This window comes from Procambarus clarkii, chromosome 39, assembly GCF_040958095.1.
Source record: "Procambarus clarkii isolate CNS0578487 chromosome 39, FALCON_Pclarkii_2.0, whole genome shotgun sequence".
NCBI lineage: Eukaryota > Metazoa > Arthropoda > Malacostraca > Decapoda > Cambaridae > Procambarus > Procambarus clarkii.
Genome location: NC_091188.1, coordinates 38550029 through 38565028, shown reverse-complemented (window position 1 = coordinate 38565028; position 15000 = coordinate 38550029). Strand labels below are relative to the sequence as shown.

The 15000-nt window shown below is 48.4% G+C and overlaps 3 protein-coding genes across 4 annotated transcripts in view; 1 reads left to right on the top strand and 2 right to left on the bottom strand.

Annotated features, from left to right (window-relative positions):
* Positions 1-8083, top strand: part of LOC138372690 (uro-adherence factor A-like) — an 11487-nt gene extending 3404 nt beyond the window's left edge. Inside the window, exons 2-6 of the mRNA XM_069338197.1 lie at positions 1431-1452; positions 2496-3361; positions 3522-4297; positions 4386-5249; positions 7939-8083. Of these exons, the coding sequence (XP_069194298.1) occupies positions 1431-1452; positions 2496-3361; positions 3522-4297; positions 4386-5249; positions 7939-8083 (2673 nt within the window). The remainder of the gene's footprint in view (positions 1-1430; positions 1453-2495; positions 3362-3521; positions 4298-4385; positions 5250-7938) is intronic.
* LOC123760270 (uncharacterized) overlaps positions 1-15000 on the bottom strand; it is a 743064-nt gene that overhangs the window by 592591 nt on the left and 135473 nt on the right. The window lies entirely within an intron of this gene.
* Positions 8247-15000, bottom strand: part of LOC138372689 (involucrin-like) — a 68471-nt gene continuing 61717 nt past the window's right edge. Inside the window, exon 3 of the mRNA XM_069338196.1 lies at positions 8247-8362. Within this exon, the coding sequence (XP_069194297.1) occupies positions 8247-8362 (116 nt within the window). The remainder of the gene's footprint in view (positions 8363-15000) is intronic.

Genomic DNA, 15000 nt, shown 5'->3' with positions numbered 1-15000 from the left:
ATCCTGTGAGTGGACACACCGCCATAGTGACAGTATTGGGCAGCGTCACTCATCCTGTGAGTGGACACACCGCCATAGTGACAGTATTGGGCAGCGTCACTCATCCTGTGAGTGGACACACCGCCATAGTGACAGTATTGGGCAGCGCCACTCATCCTGTGAGTGGACACACCGCCATAGTGACAGTATTGGGCAGCGCCACTCATCCTGTGAGTGGACACACCGCCATAGTGACAGTATTGGGCAGCGTCACTCATCCTGTGAGTGGACACACCGCCATAGTGACAGTATTGGGCAGCGTCACTCATCCTGTGAGTGGACACACCACCATAGTGACAGTATTGGGCAGCGTCACTCATCCTGTGAGTGGACACATCGCCATAGTGGCAGTATTGGGCAGCGTCACTCATCCTGTGAGTGGACACACCGCCATAGTGACAGTATTGGGCAGCGCCACTCATCCTGTGAGTGGACACACCGCCATAGTGACAGTATTGGGCAGCGCCACTCATCCTGTGAGTGGACACACCGCCATAGTGACAGTATTGGGCAGCGTCACTCATCCTGTGAGTGGACACACCGCCATAGTGACAGTATTGGGCAGCGTCACTCATCCTGTGAGTGGACACACCGCCATAGTGACAGTATTGGGCAGCGCCACTCATCCTGTGAGTGGACACACCGCCATAGTGACAGTATTGGGCAGCGCCACTCATCCTGTGAGTGGACACACCGCCATAGTGACAGTATTGGGCAGCGCCACTCATCCTGTGAGTGGACACACCGCCATAGTGACAGTACTGGGCAGCGTCACTCATCCTGTGAGTGAACACACCGCCATAGTGACAGTATTGGACAGCGTCACTCATCCTGTGAGTGAACACACCGCCATAGTGACAGTATTGGGCAGCGCCACTCATCTTGTGAGTGGACACACCGCCATAGTGACAGTATTGGGCAGCGCCACTCATCCTGTGAGTGGACACACCGCCATAGTGACAGTATTGGGCAGCGCCACTCATCCTGTGAGTGGACACACCGCCATAGTGACAGTACTGGGCAGCGTCACTCATCCTGTGAGTGAACACATCGCCATAGTGACAGTATTGGACAGCGTCACTCATCCTGTGAGTGAACACACCGCCATAGTGACAGTATTGGGCAGCGTCACTCATCCTGTGAGTGGACACACCGCCATAGTGACAGTATTGGGCAGCGTCACTCATCCTGTGAGTGAACACACCGCCATAGTGACAGTATTGGGCAGCGTCACTCACAGGATGAGTGACGCTGCCCAATAAACTCGCCCCTCGGAGCCAAATTTAATTAACTAGGCACTTGGTCTTCAGTCAGGGATAAGGTTAATATCTATTTAGTCCTTAACTGCCCAATTGAATTTATAGAGTCATTAACTATTCTCTTTTTTACAGCTGAAAGATCATTACACCTTAAGTAAGGTCCAATTAAATAGTAAGAAACTATTAATTCCTCTTATCTACAAATATATATCCGTATAAATCATATATTATCTTAGTATAATCTTATCAAATCTTAAAGTTGAGCAATATTGATCGAGAAACAATTAATCTCTTGCAAAACGATTCTTCGCGGCGGGGATCGTATTCCAGGGACCATAGGATTAAGGACTTGCCCGAAACGCTACGCGTACTAGTGGCTGTACAAGAATGTAACAACTCTTGTATATATCTCAAAAAAAAAAAAAAAATTATCATTCATATAATAATATTTACTTCTAGATAATTAATCATTCTTTAATATCAGACTAATTATGCAAATGAGACACCAAGTACCTATCATAGCTACAGTTATGTTAGTCACATTATATAGTTACTTTACAATATATAGAGAGCTAGGCTCTCTAAACTCTGATGCGTCTGTTCAACAAAATCGAGTATATTTTCATACAGTATTAACTATTACTGTATTAATTGGTATTAATACAGTAATATTATTAATTTAATACAGTTTAATCTTTTTATGTACAATGTAGTGACGTAATACAAGAGGTACTTAAAGTATCTTTAACCTAACTATATCTATACAGTCTAGTTCTTCAGGAAATAGAATCCTTTTAAGGAACTACAACGAGAGCTAAGATCTATTAATCTATTTTAATCTATTGTGTGGTGTATGCTAATTGCATATTGCTGCATTCATTTATGTTGATCTATAATTATCATTGGTAATTATGGTATAATTTGATTCAGGTATTTTCTCACGTAAGGCTTTAATTAGTTAAGGAGCAGCTATCACTCAAGGAGCAACTATCACTCAAGGAGCAGCCATCACTCAAGGCGCAACTATCACCCAAGAAGCAGCCATCACTCAAGAAGCAGCCATCACTCAAGGAGCAACTATCACTCAAGGAGCAGCCATCACTCAAGAAGCAGCCATCACTCAAGAAGCAGCTATAACTCAAGAAGCAGCCATCACTCAAGAAGCAGCCATCACTCAATGAGCAACTATCACTCAAGGAGCAGCCATCACTCAAGAAGCAGCTATCACTCAAGGAGCAGCTATCACTCAAGGAGCAGCCATCACTCAAGGAGCAGCTATCTCTCAAGAAGCAGCTATCTCTCAAGAAGCAACCATCACTCAAGGAGCAACTATCACTCAAGGAGCAACCATCACTCAAGGAGCAGCCATCACTCAAGAAGCAGCTATCACTCAAGGAATAACCATCACTCAAGGAGCAGCTATCACTCAAGGAGCAACCATCACTCAAGAAGCAACAATCACTCAAGGAGCAACCATCACTCAAGGAGCAGCTATCACTCAAGGAGCAACCATCACTCAAGGAGCAGTCATCACTCAAGAAGCAGCTATCATTCAAGGAATAACCATCACTCAAGGAGCAGCTATTACTCCAGGAGCAACCATCACTCAAGAAGCAACAATCACTCAAGGAGCAACCATCACTCAAGGAGCAGCTATCACTCAAGAAGCAGCCATCACTCAAGGAGCAACTATCACTCAAGGAGCAGCCATCACTCAAGAAGCAGCTAACACTCAAGGAGCAGCTATCACTCAAGGAGCAACCATCACTCAAGAAGCAGCTATCTCTCAAGAAGCAACCATCACTCAAGGAGCAACTATCACTCAAGGAGCAACCATCACTCAAGGAGCAGCTATCACTCAAGGAGCAGCTATCACTCAAGGAGCAACCATCACTCAAGGAGCAGCCATCACTCAAGAAGCAGCTATCACTCAAGGAATAACCATCACTCAAGGAGCAGCCATCACTCATGGAGCAACCATCACTCAAGAAGCAGCTATCACTCAAGGAATAACCATCACTCAAGGAGCAGCTATCACTCAAGGAGCAGCCATCACTCAAGGAGCAACTATCACTTAAGGAGCAGCCATCACTCAAAGGGCAGCCATCACTCAAGGGGCAGCCATCACTCAAGGGGCAGCCATCACTCAAGGAGCAACCATCACTCAAGGAGTAGCTATCACTCAGGGAGCAGCCATCACTCAAGGAGCAACTATCACTCAAGGAACAACCATCACTCAAGGAGCAGCTATCACTCAAGGAGCAACCATCACTCAAGGAGCAGCCATCACTCAAGGAGCAGCCATCACTCAAGGAGCAACTATCACTCAAGGAGCAACCATCACTCAAGGAGCAGCTATCACTCAAGGAGCAGCCATCACTCAAGGAGCAGCTATCACTCAAGGAGCAGCCATCACTCAAGGAGCAGCCATCACTCAAGGGGCAGCCATCACTCAAGGAGCAGCCATCACTCAAGGGGCAGCCATCACTCAAGGAGCAGTCATCACTCAACGAGCAGTCATCAGTCAAGGGGCAGCCATCACTCAAGGAGCAACCATCACTCAAGGGGCAGCCATCACTCAAGGAGCAACTATCACTCAAGGAGCAGCCATCACTCAAGGAACAGCTATCACTCAAGGTGCAACCATCACTCAAGGAGCAACCACCACTCAAGGAGCAGCCATCACTCAAGGAGCAACCATCACTCAAGGAGCAGCCACCACTCAAGGAGCAGCCATCACTCAAGGAGCAGCCACCACTCAAGGAGCAGCCACCACTCAAGGAGCAGCCATCACTCAAGGAGCAGCCATCACTCAAGGAGCAACCACCACTCAAGGAGCAGCCATCACTCAAGGAGCAGCCACCACTCAAGGAGCAACCACCACTCAAGGAGCAGCCATCACTCAAGGAGCAACCATCACTCAAGGAGCAGCTATCACTCAAGGAGCAACCATCACTCAAGGAGCAGCCATCACTCAAGGAGCAGCCACCACTCAAGGAGCAACTATCACTCAAGGAGCAACCATCACTCAAGGAGCAGCTATCACTCAAGGAGCAGCCATCACTCAAGGAGCAGCTATCACTCAAGGAGCAGCCATCACTCAAGGAGCAGTCATCACTCAAGGGGCAGCCATCACTCAAGGAGCAGCCATCACTCAAGGGGCACCCATCACTCAAGGAGCAGTCATCACTCAACGAGCAGTCATCAGTCAAGGGGCAGCCATCACTCAAGGAGCAACCATCACTCAAGGGGCAGCCATCACTCAAGGAGCAACTATCACTCAAGGAGCAGCCATCACTCAAGGAACAGCTATCACTCAAGGTACAACCATCACTCAAGGAGCAACCACCACTCAAGGAGCAGCCATCACTCAAGGAGCAACCATCACTCAAGGAGCAGCCACCACTCAAGGAGCAGCCATCACTCAAGGAGCAGCCACCACTCAAGGAGCAGCCACCACTCAAGGAGCAGCCATCACTCAAGGAGCAGCCATCACTCAAGGAGCAACCACCACTCAAGGAGCAGCCATCACTCAAGGAGCAGCCACCACTCAAGGAGCAACCACCACTCAAGGAGCAGCCATCACTCAAGGAGCAACCATCACTCAAGGAGCAGCCACCACTCAAGGAGCAGCCATCACTCAAGGAGCAACCATCACTCAAGGAGCAGCCACTACTCAAGGAGCAGCCATCACTCAAGGAGCAACCATCACTCAAGGAGCAGCCACCACTCAAGGAGCAACCACCACTCAAGGAGCAGCCATCACTCAAGGAGCAACCATCACTCAAGGAGCAGCCACCACTCAAGGAGCAGCCACCACTCAAGGAGCAACCACCACTCAAGGAGCAGCCATCACTCAAGGAGCAGCCACCACTCAAGGAGCAGCCATCACTCAAGGAGCAACCATCACTCAAGGAGCAGCCACCACTCAAGGAGCAGCCATCACTCAAGGTGCACATTGACATCATCTTGCAGTAATGCCATGTCTTCTACAGAAGGGAAGGGAACTATCAAGAGAAAAGCACCAAGCCATTACGACTATATAGCACTGGGAAGGCGTCAGGATAAGGGTTTGAGATGGGACGGAGGAAAGGAATGGTGCCCAACCACTGCAGCTGTCTAACTCCCAGGTACCTATTTTACGGCTAGAAACTATGCTCATTTGTTTCCCCCTCCACCGAAGGGATCGAACCCGGAACCTTAAGACTACGAATCCCGAGCGCTGTTCACTCAACCGTCAGGCCCCAGCTATTAATCTTATTTTATGGACTATCAGTCTATGGTCATATTTACCAAATGGCTTTATGCCAGCCTGACTCATACGTCAGGCTGCGAGCAGCCGCGTCCAACAGCCTGGTTGATCAGTCCAGCAACCAGGAGGCCTGGTCGACGACCGGGCCGCGGGGACACTAAGCCCCGGAAGCACCTCAAGGTAAGGTATGCCTTTACAAGGTCCGTGAATCTTGTGAATCTTGTTTTGTTGAATCTGAAACTTGTTTTTCTTCCACTGCTGACATGATTTTGTCATAGTGGTTATCTTGAGATGATTTCGGGGCTTTAGTGTCCCCGCGGCCCGGTCCTCGACCAGGCCTCCACCCCCAGGAAGCAGCCCGTGACAGCTGACTAACTCCCTGGTACCTATTTACTGCTAGGTAACAGGGGCATTCAGGATGAAAGAAACTTTGCCCATTTGTTTCTGCCTCGTGCGGGAATCGAACCCGCGCCACAGAATTACGAGTCCTGCGCGCTATCCACCAGGCTACGAGGCCCCTAACGTAATGGTGGTTGCGTAACTGTGACATAATCTTCCCACTGTAACTCCACTCTGCAGACCTGGACTGTGAAGTTCACTGTTCTTCATAAAAACTGAATATTCGATACCTGATCACTCTTTCAAAAACATTAATTTCGTGTGACTGGTCAATACTTTTTTTCGACAATGCTTTATTACCTCCCTTGTGCAGTGTTCATCAATACATCGGTGGATTTAGGTGCTTTCGGTAGGTATTTTTTATATCAGGACTGTGTCTCCCTTTTACGCTGCTCACTCGTGCTGTTGGTACGTTTAAATTTCCATATAAATATGCAATTTCAAGCATAGAGTGCAGAGTGCAATTGACAAAGTGGACAAAACAACGTTGTTCAAACGTAGCAACAGCTGAACGAGGGGTCATAGACGGAAACTAGAGACATAACGAAGAACTTTTTCAGTGTTAGGAATGATAATAAATGGAACAGATTTAACGTATCAGCCGCTGAAAAAAATTCGAATCCATTTTTTAAATGTAAAGCTGATAAAAGCGACAGAAATTGGTCTTTACATTAATCTGCGAACATTCGAAATTAGGGGGGTTATCTTGAGGGTTATCTTGAGATGATTTCGGGGCTTAGCGTCCCCGCGACCCGGTTCTCGACCAGGCCTCCTTTTTGTTACACATCCCCCAGGAAGCAGCCCGTAGCAGCTGTCTAACTCCCAGGTACCTATTTACTGCTAGGTGAACAGGGGGCATCAGGGTGAAAGAAACTCTGCCCATTTGTTTCCGCCTCCACCGGGGATCGAACCCGGAACCTCAGGACTACGAATCCGAAGCGCTGTCCACTCAGCCGTCAGGCTGAGTTTAGCTCGACCCTGCAAGCACATCTAGCTGAGTACACACACACACACACACGGGCATCGCGGCTGAGTGAACAGCACTAGGGGCTCGTAGTCCTAAGGGCCCGGGTTCGATCCCCGGTAGAGGCAGAAACAAATGGACAGAATTTCTTTCACCCTGATGCACCTGTTCACCTAGTAGTAAATAGGTACCTGGGAGCTAGACAGCTGCTACGGGCTGCCTCCTGAGTGTGTGTGTGTGTGTGTGTGTGTGTTTACTAGTTGTGTTTACTAGTTGTGTTTTTACGGGGGTTGAGCTTTGCTCTTTCGGCCCGCCTCTCAACTGTCAATTAACTGTTTACTAACTACTTTTTTTTTTTTTTTTTTTTTTTTCCACACACCACACACACACACACCCCAGGAAGCAGCCCGTGACAGCTGACTAACTCCCAGGTACCTATTTACTGCTAGGTAACAGGGGCACTTAGGGTGAAAGAAACTTTGCCCATTTGTTTCTGCCTCGTGCGGGAATCGAACCCGCGCCACAGAATTACGAATCCTGCGCGCTATCCACCAGGCTACGAGGCCCCTGTGTGTGTGTGTGTGTGTGTGTGTGTGTGTGTTAGAGAGAAATATATGTAGTATAGAGACAAAAATAGATGGGTTAAAAGGCGGAGTCCAATAGGTAAAACACACAATTCTCTACTATCATTTTGAGCTAAAAACCTGCAGATGACAGAGACCAAGACGCTCACCCCGGAGAGATGCCTCACAAGCCACAGCCATATTACTTTGGTCCCTCCCCCCGCCCCCCCCCCCCCTCGGGAGGGCCAGTAATCAACCTGAGGCCTAACCTCTCTACCTCCTACTTCCTGTAGTGTGTGTATATATATGTATATATATATATATATATATATATATATATATATATATATATATATATATATATATATATATATATATATATATATATATATATATATATGTTTACTTCTTGGTAGCGTGTGGTAGTTCCCTATTGCTTTGTGTGTCCTTTGTATTTTATAGTGTTTTCATTGGACACTTTCTGCGCCGTGGAGCGACCTGCTGCATGGGTAACAGCTTCTCCCCCCCGTATCAACCTACCCAGGCTTTGCACCCTGGAGAGGCCACTCCAGACCAAGAACTAGAGCCCAACTCCATAGTCTCCTGAGACTGGTGGCTGCCTACAACTGATCTACTCGTGTCGTCCCTACATAGTGTAGGGAGGCTACGTAACCTCAGTGTAGTGTACGTAACACCAGCTGAGGCAGATCTCGGGTGTAACTCAGCTACTGCGCTCTCAGTCAGCTGATTAAATTTATTCATTCATTCCTTCATTCCATTTCATTCAGATGTTTATGTAATGAAGGTTCTGAATAACCTGAGGGCGGAGGCATTAACTGCATCTCTGTGATCCAATTCCACTCTGGCGTGGCTGATCCTGCAATCACTGCAAGGTTGATGTTATTCATGGCAATGCTGCAAGAGCTTGGCGTCAAGGTTGCCCACTCATCACACTCATCAAGATGAAACGTTTTTTTTTTTGCAGGGATATTCCTGCGTGGCCCTCAGCCTCTGTTGGTCCAGCAAACGGTGCAAGGCAGCTCCTGTTTATAACCACCCAGTCTCATTCATATATATGTGTGGCAGCGTCACTCATCCTGTGAGTGGACACACCGCCATAGTGACAGTATTGGACAGCGTCACTCATCCTGTGAGTGAACACACCGCCATAGTGACAGTATTGGGCAGCGTCACTCATCCTGTGAGTGGACACACCGCCATAGTGACAGTATTGGGCAGCGCCACTCATCCTGTGAGTGGACACACCGCCATAGTGACAGTATTGGGCAGCGTCACTCATCCTGTGAGTGGACACACCGCCATAGTGACAGTATTGGGCAGCGTCACTCATCCTGTGAGTGGACACACCACCATAGTGACAGTATTGGGCAGCGTCACTCATCCTGTGAGTGGACACACCGCCATAGTGACAGTACTGGGCAGCGCCACTCATCCTGTGAGTGGACACACTACCATAGTGACAGTATTGGGCAGCGCCACTCATCCTGTGAGTGGACACACCGCCATAGTGACAGTACTGGGCAGCGCCACTCATCCTGTGAGTGGACACACTACCATAGTGACAGTATTGGGCAGCGCCACTCATCCTGTGAGTGGACACACCGCCATAGTGACAGTATTGGGCAGCGCCACTCATCCTGTGAGTGGACACACCGCCATAGTGACAGTATTGGGCAGCGTCACTCATCCTGTGAGTGGACACACCGCCATAGTGACAGTATTGGGCAGCGTCACTCATCCTGTGAGTGGACACACCGCCATAGTGACAGTATTGGGCAGCGTCACTCATCCTGTGAGTGGACACACCGCCATAGTGACAGTATTGGGCAGCGCCACTCATCCTGTGAGTGAACACACCGCCATAGTGACAGTATTGGGCAGCGCCACTCATCCTGTGAGTGGACGCACCACCATAGTGACAGTATTGGGCAGCGCCACTCATCCTGTGAGTGAACACACCGCCATAGTGACAGTATTGGGTAGCGCCACTCATCCCGTGAGTGAACGCACCGCCATAGTGACAGTATTGGGCAGCGTCACTCATCCTGTGTGTGGATACACCGCCATAGTGACAGTATTGGGCAGCGTCACTCATCCTGTGTGTGGACACACCTCCATAGTGACTGTATTGGGCAGCGTCACTCATCCTGTGAGTGGACACACCGCCATAGTGACAGTATTGGGCAGCGTCACTCATCCTGTGAGTGAACACACCGCCATAGTGACAGTATTGGGCAGCGTCACTCATCCTGTGAGTGGACACACTGCCATAGTGACAGTATTGGGCAGCGTCACTCATCCTGTGAGTGGACACACCGCCATAGTGACAGTATTGGGCAGCGTCACTCATCCTGTGAGTGGACACACCGCCATAGTGACAGTATTGGGCAGCGCCACTCATCCTGTGAGTGGACACACTACCATAGTGACAGTATTGGGCAGCGCCACTCATCCTGTGAGTGAACACACCGCCATAGTGACAGTATTGGGCAGCGTCACTCATCCTGTGAGTGGACACACCGCCATAGTGACAGTATTGGGCAGCGTCACTCATCCTGTGAGTGGACACACCGCCATAGTGACAGTATTGGGCAGCGTCACTCATCCTGTGAGTGGACACACCGCCATAGTGACAGTATTGGGCAGCGTCACTCATCCTGTGAGTGGACACACCGCCATAGTGACAGTATTGGGCAGCGCCACTCATCCTGTGAGTGAACACACCGCCATAGTGACAGTATTGGGCAGCGCCACTCATCCTGTGAGTGGACGCACCACCATAGTGACAGTATTGGGCAGCGCCACTCATCCTGTGAGTGAACACACCGCCATAGTGACAGTATTGGGTAGCGCCACTCATCCCGTGAGTGAACGCACCGCCATAGTGACAGTATTGGGCAGCGTCACTCATCCTGTGTGTGGACACACCGCCATAGTGACAGTATTGGGCAGCGTCACTCATCCTGTGTGTGGACACACCTCCATAGTGACTGTATTGGGCAGCGTCACTCATCCTGTGAGTGGACACACCGCCATAGTGACAGTATTGGGCAGCGTCACTCATCCTGTGAGTGAACACACCGCCATAGTGACAGTATTGGGCAGCGTCACTCATCCTGTGAGTGGACACACTGCCATAGTGACAGTATTGGGCAGCGTCACTCATCCTGTGAGTGGACACACCGCCATAGTGACAGTATTGGGCAGCGTCACTCATCCTGTGAGTGGACACACCGCCATAGTGACAGTATTGGGCAGCGCCACTCATCCTGTGAGTGGACACACTACCATAGTGACAGTATTGGGCAGCGCCACTCATCCTGTGAGTGAACACACCGCCATAGTGACAGTATTGGGCAGCGTCACTCATCCTGTGAGTGGACACACCGCCATAGTGACAGTATTGGGCAGCGTCACTCATCCTGTGAGTGGACACACCGCCATAGTGACAGTATTGGGCAGCGCCACTCATCCTGTGAGTGGACACACTACCATAGTGACAGTATTGGGCAGCGCCACTCATCCTGTGAGTGGACACACTGCCATAGTGACAGTATTGGGCAGCGCCACTCATCTTGTGAGTGGACACACCGCCATAGTGACAGTATTGGGCAGCGTCACTCATTCCGTGAGTGGACACACCGCCATAGTGACAGTATTGGGCAGCGCCACTCATCCTGTGAGTGGACACACCGCCATAGTGACAGTATTGGACAGTGTCACTCATCCTGTGAGTGGACACACCGCCATAGTGACAGTATTGGACAGCGTCACTCATCCTGTGAGTGGACACACCGCCATAGTGACAGTATTGGGCAGCGTCAATCATCCTGTGAGTGGACACACCGCCATAGTGACAGTATTGGGCAGCGTCACTCATCCTGTGAGTGGACACACCGCCATAGTGACAGTATTGGGCAGCGTCACTCATCCTGTGAGTGGACACACCGCCATAGTGACAGTATTGGGCAGCGTCACTCATCCTGTGAGTGGACACACCGCCATAGTGACAGTATTGGGCAGCGCCACTCATCCTGTGAGTGGACATGTAACACTGTAAAAGTGTTTGGGTTAGTTTATTTAAAATATATATAGAGTACACGAGTCACAGACAAGGATCTGAGAGGCGCCAGTTGTCTGCCTGAGATCTCACACCTCTAACCGTTAATGACCCCAAGTGACCTGAGGTCAGATCATGATAATTTCACCTTGCTTCCGCTAAGCGTATAATTGGAGCCGGGTAGCCTTCAAACATGCCGACGTTTAAGGAGTGGCTTGGTAGTGCCGGAGGCTATCTACTTGTGGGCGGAGTTAGCTACTAGGTTCCCCAATATAAACTCGGAGAGCTATCCAGCATAGAGCATTAACAGACAGAACGGGAGTCAGCAGAAGCAGAGAAGACAGCCCTACCAGGGAGGCTGTCGGCCGGCAGGGCGGGAGTCTCTGTCAACTACAGACCCCCCCCCCCTCTCTATTCAACTTAGACTCAGTCCTCGGTGAGTGAACATTAAGGTGACTTGGTCGTGTTTACATATGTTGTGTGATGATCAGGGGCAGTCAAGTTGTAGGGTTCTCGAATTCTTGGATGATGACTCACTTTGCATATTAAACTGGAACATTTTAATTGAATTGCTAAATTATGATACTTCATGTGAAATATAATTATGAATTTATTATTTAAATTGTGTTTAACTTTGTTCCCTAGAGATTTTGAGTTGAGGTGAGAAAGCCTCTGTAGTTACTGGTTTCATGGTTTAGAATGAGTACATGATAAAGATGGGACCATACTAATAATGATCTCTTGATAACATCTTTTGAGAATTTTGTGATACAGACAAGTTCCATTCCTTGTCTTGTATGTAATGATCATGAATGGATGGTGGCAGCATTTCGTCTTCTACTATCTACTCTTCTACTTCTACTATCTACTCTTCTCCTTCTACCTATCTACACCTCTCCCTCCACCCCTCTCTAAACTCTCACTTTCAACTAATGACTCTCCTCGCCCCTCCCACCTCCCTACCTCTCACCCCAAACCCTCACTAATTACTTCACTATTCATTTCTTTCCTCTCGTTTTCTCTTATACGTTTGTGGCAATGATTCTGTATTCTAGAGTTCTCTCTAGAGTTTCGGGTAACTGATCAAGTTACGGCGCCTTGTAGTCTTAGCACCTAGGTAGTCAAATACCTAGTTTACAAGGTGTTGAACGAGAGAGGTTGCCTTAGGAACTCTGGAGGTGCTCTAGAATAGTTAGCTAACTGGGGACGGGATAACGGACTAGAGAGAGCTGTTTCCCCCGGCCTCGTTAGTTAACTGGGGGGGTGGAATAATGGACAAGATAGAGCCATTTCCCCCACCCCCCGTTACAGACACACCACCATAGTGACAGTATTGGGCAGCGCCACTCATCCTGTGAGTGGACACACCGCCATAGTGACAGTATTGGGCAGCGTCACTCATTCCGTGAGTGGACACACCGCCATAGTGACAGTACTGGGCAGCGCCACTCATCCTGTGAGTGGACACACCACCATAGTGACAGTATTGGGCAGCGTCAATCATCCTGTGAGTGGACACACCGCCATAGTGACAGTATTGGGCAGCGCCACTCATCCTGTGAGTGGACACACCACCATAGTGACAGTATTGGGCAGCGTCAATCATCCTGTGAGTGGACACACCGCCATAGTGACAGTATTGGGCAGCGCCACTCATCCTGTGAGTGGACACTCCCCCAACCCCTCTATCCTAAGCTCCTACGATCCCCCTACCCATTACCCATTACCCATTAGTTCGGCCAGCCAGCAGAGGTGGCGACCAATGGTAAATTAGGTTCTGGGAGGACTAAATTGCGTTGTCGACGTTCAGGAAGATTCTGATGGGTTTGGGAGACACCTGAGTGGCTGGTTTCTGGCCACTCCTTCCTCAGGGCAAGTCCATTCCATCCAGCAGTCGACCCCACAGACACATTCATCAATTTTTACATGCTGTTCATTCAAAACAGGAATTTTCTCAAATATAAATAAATATTATAATATAATAGCATATTGTGCATATATAGGCATGGGTTAGGTTAGGTGTTTAGGTTCTGTTGGCGATTATTGGTATTTGTAGTACGTGGGTGAAGCATTTACAGCGTTGTGGTTCGAACACCAGTCGTCAGTGAAGCACTTGTTCCGGAAGTGTTCGGACGGCACTACACATTAAGAAGTCAACACCAGCAATCAACAGCCAATTAATGCACAACTATATTCTATCCACTTCAAGACCCCGAACCAACATAGAAAGAATCAAGAAGAAGTATGGGCCAATAGGCCTTCTGCAGTTACTTATATTCTTTTGTTTTTATTCCCAGTGATTCGTGTTCTGTCATAGCTTTGTCACCTCGCCCAAAACGAGTATAAGTATGATGTACGTTATGTGTAAGCTAGTCTTTGAAAATGTAATAAGCTTTACGAAACGCGTTCAGGCGTCAGACCAAAAATAAAAATGTAAAGAATGAATTTGGGAGAGTTAATTTTTCAATTACCCTCGACAGTGAAGAAAAACGTAAGAAATATTGAAAGATTCGTGTTAGAATCATTAATCTTACCCTTCCGGTCATATTCAACAACATATGTTTACAAGAAAGACTGCTACGAAAATATACTAACAAAATTATTTATATAGATATATATATATATGTGTGCTTGAGCCTACAGTTTAGACCTATTGTCTAAATGCCCCTCTGTCCTGCGTGACAGTGAATGTCACCATTATCCTCACTCTAACAGGACCAGCTAACGATACTGGTAACGGGTCCTAACAGCCTCCATTTGTGGGCTATTCATGCCCATGCCACGTCTAACCAGGCATACCTGGATTGCTTAATGTTCATCAATCAATCAATCAACGTCAACAACGTCCAAAGACTCTTCAAGATGTTACAAGATTGAGGACCTCAACTTCACCACATCAACCAGCATGGAGGCCTGGTCGACGACCGGGCCCCGGGGACACTAAGCCCCGAAAACAATTAAAGTAAGGTAACCACTCCAACCACCACCACTACCACCATTATCCCCCATCACCACAACCACCACCAACGTCAAGGCAGGTCTGACCACCCATCCGAACAGAGACAAAAGGCCTATTTATTCTCTCACAGGCGTATTTAACATACAAATACACAAGATCAATCTCTGGCTTCGCTGTTCCACTTCTCCCAATCTCTCCCAGCAACTCAATTTTCTACCCAGACCTCGAGAAGACGATGGAAAAGATCTGCAAAAAAACGTTTTTCTTCACAAATTTCCTCTCTAAATTTGAGGTAAATTAAGAAATAGGTTGGTGTAGTAGTTCTTGAAGGACCCGACTTAAGACTATTTTGATAAGTGGGTACTTTTTTTAAGGTGGTTCGGGAGTTATTCCTTATTGTGGCTGTTTAGTAGCGTGGTTGGTAAGAGTTACCGTCTACCGCTTTTGTGGTCGCTGGTTCCAGGTTCCTAGGGCCCAAGTGAAT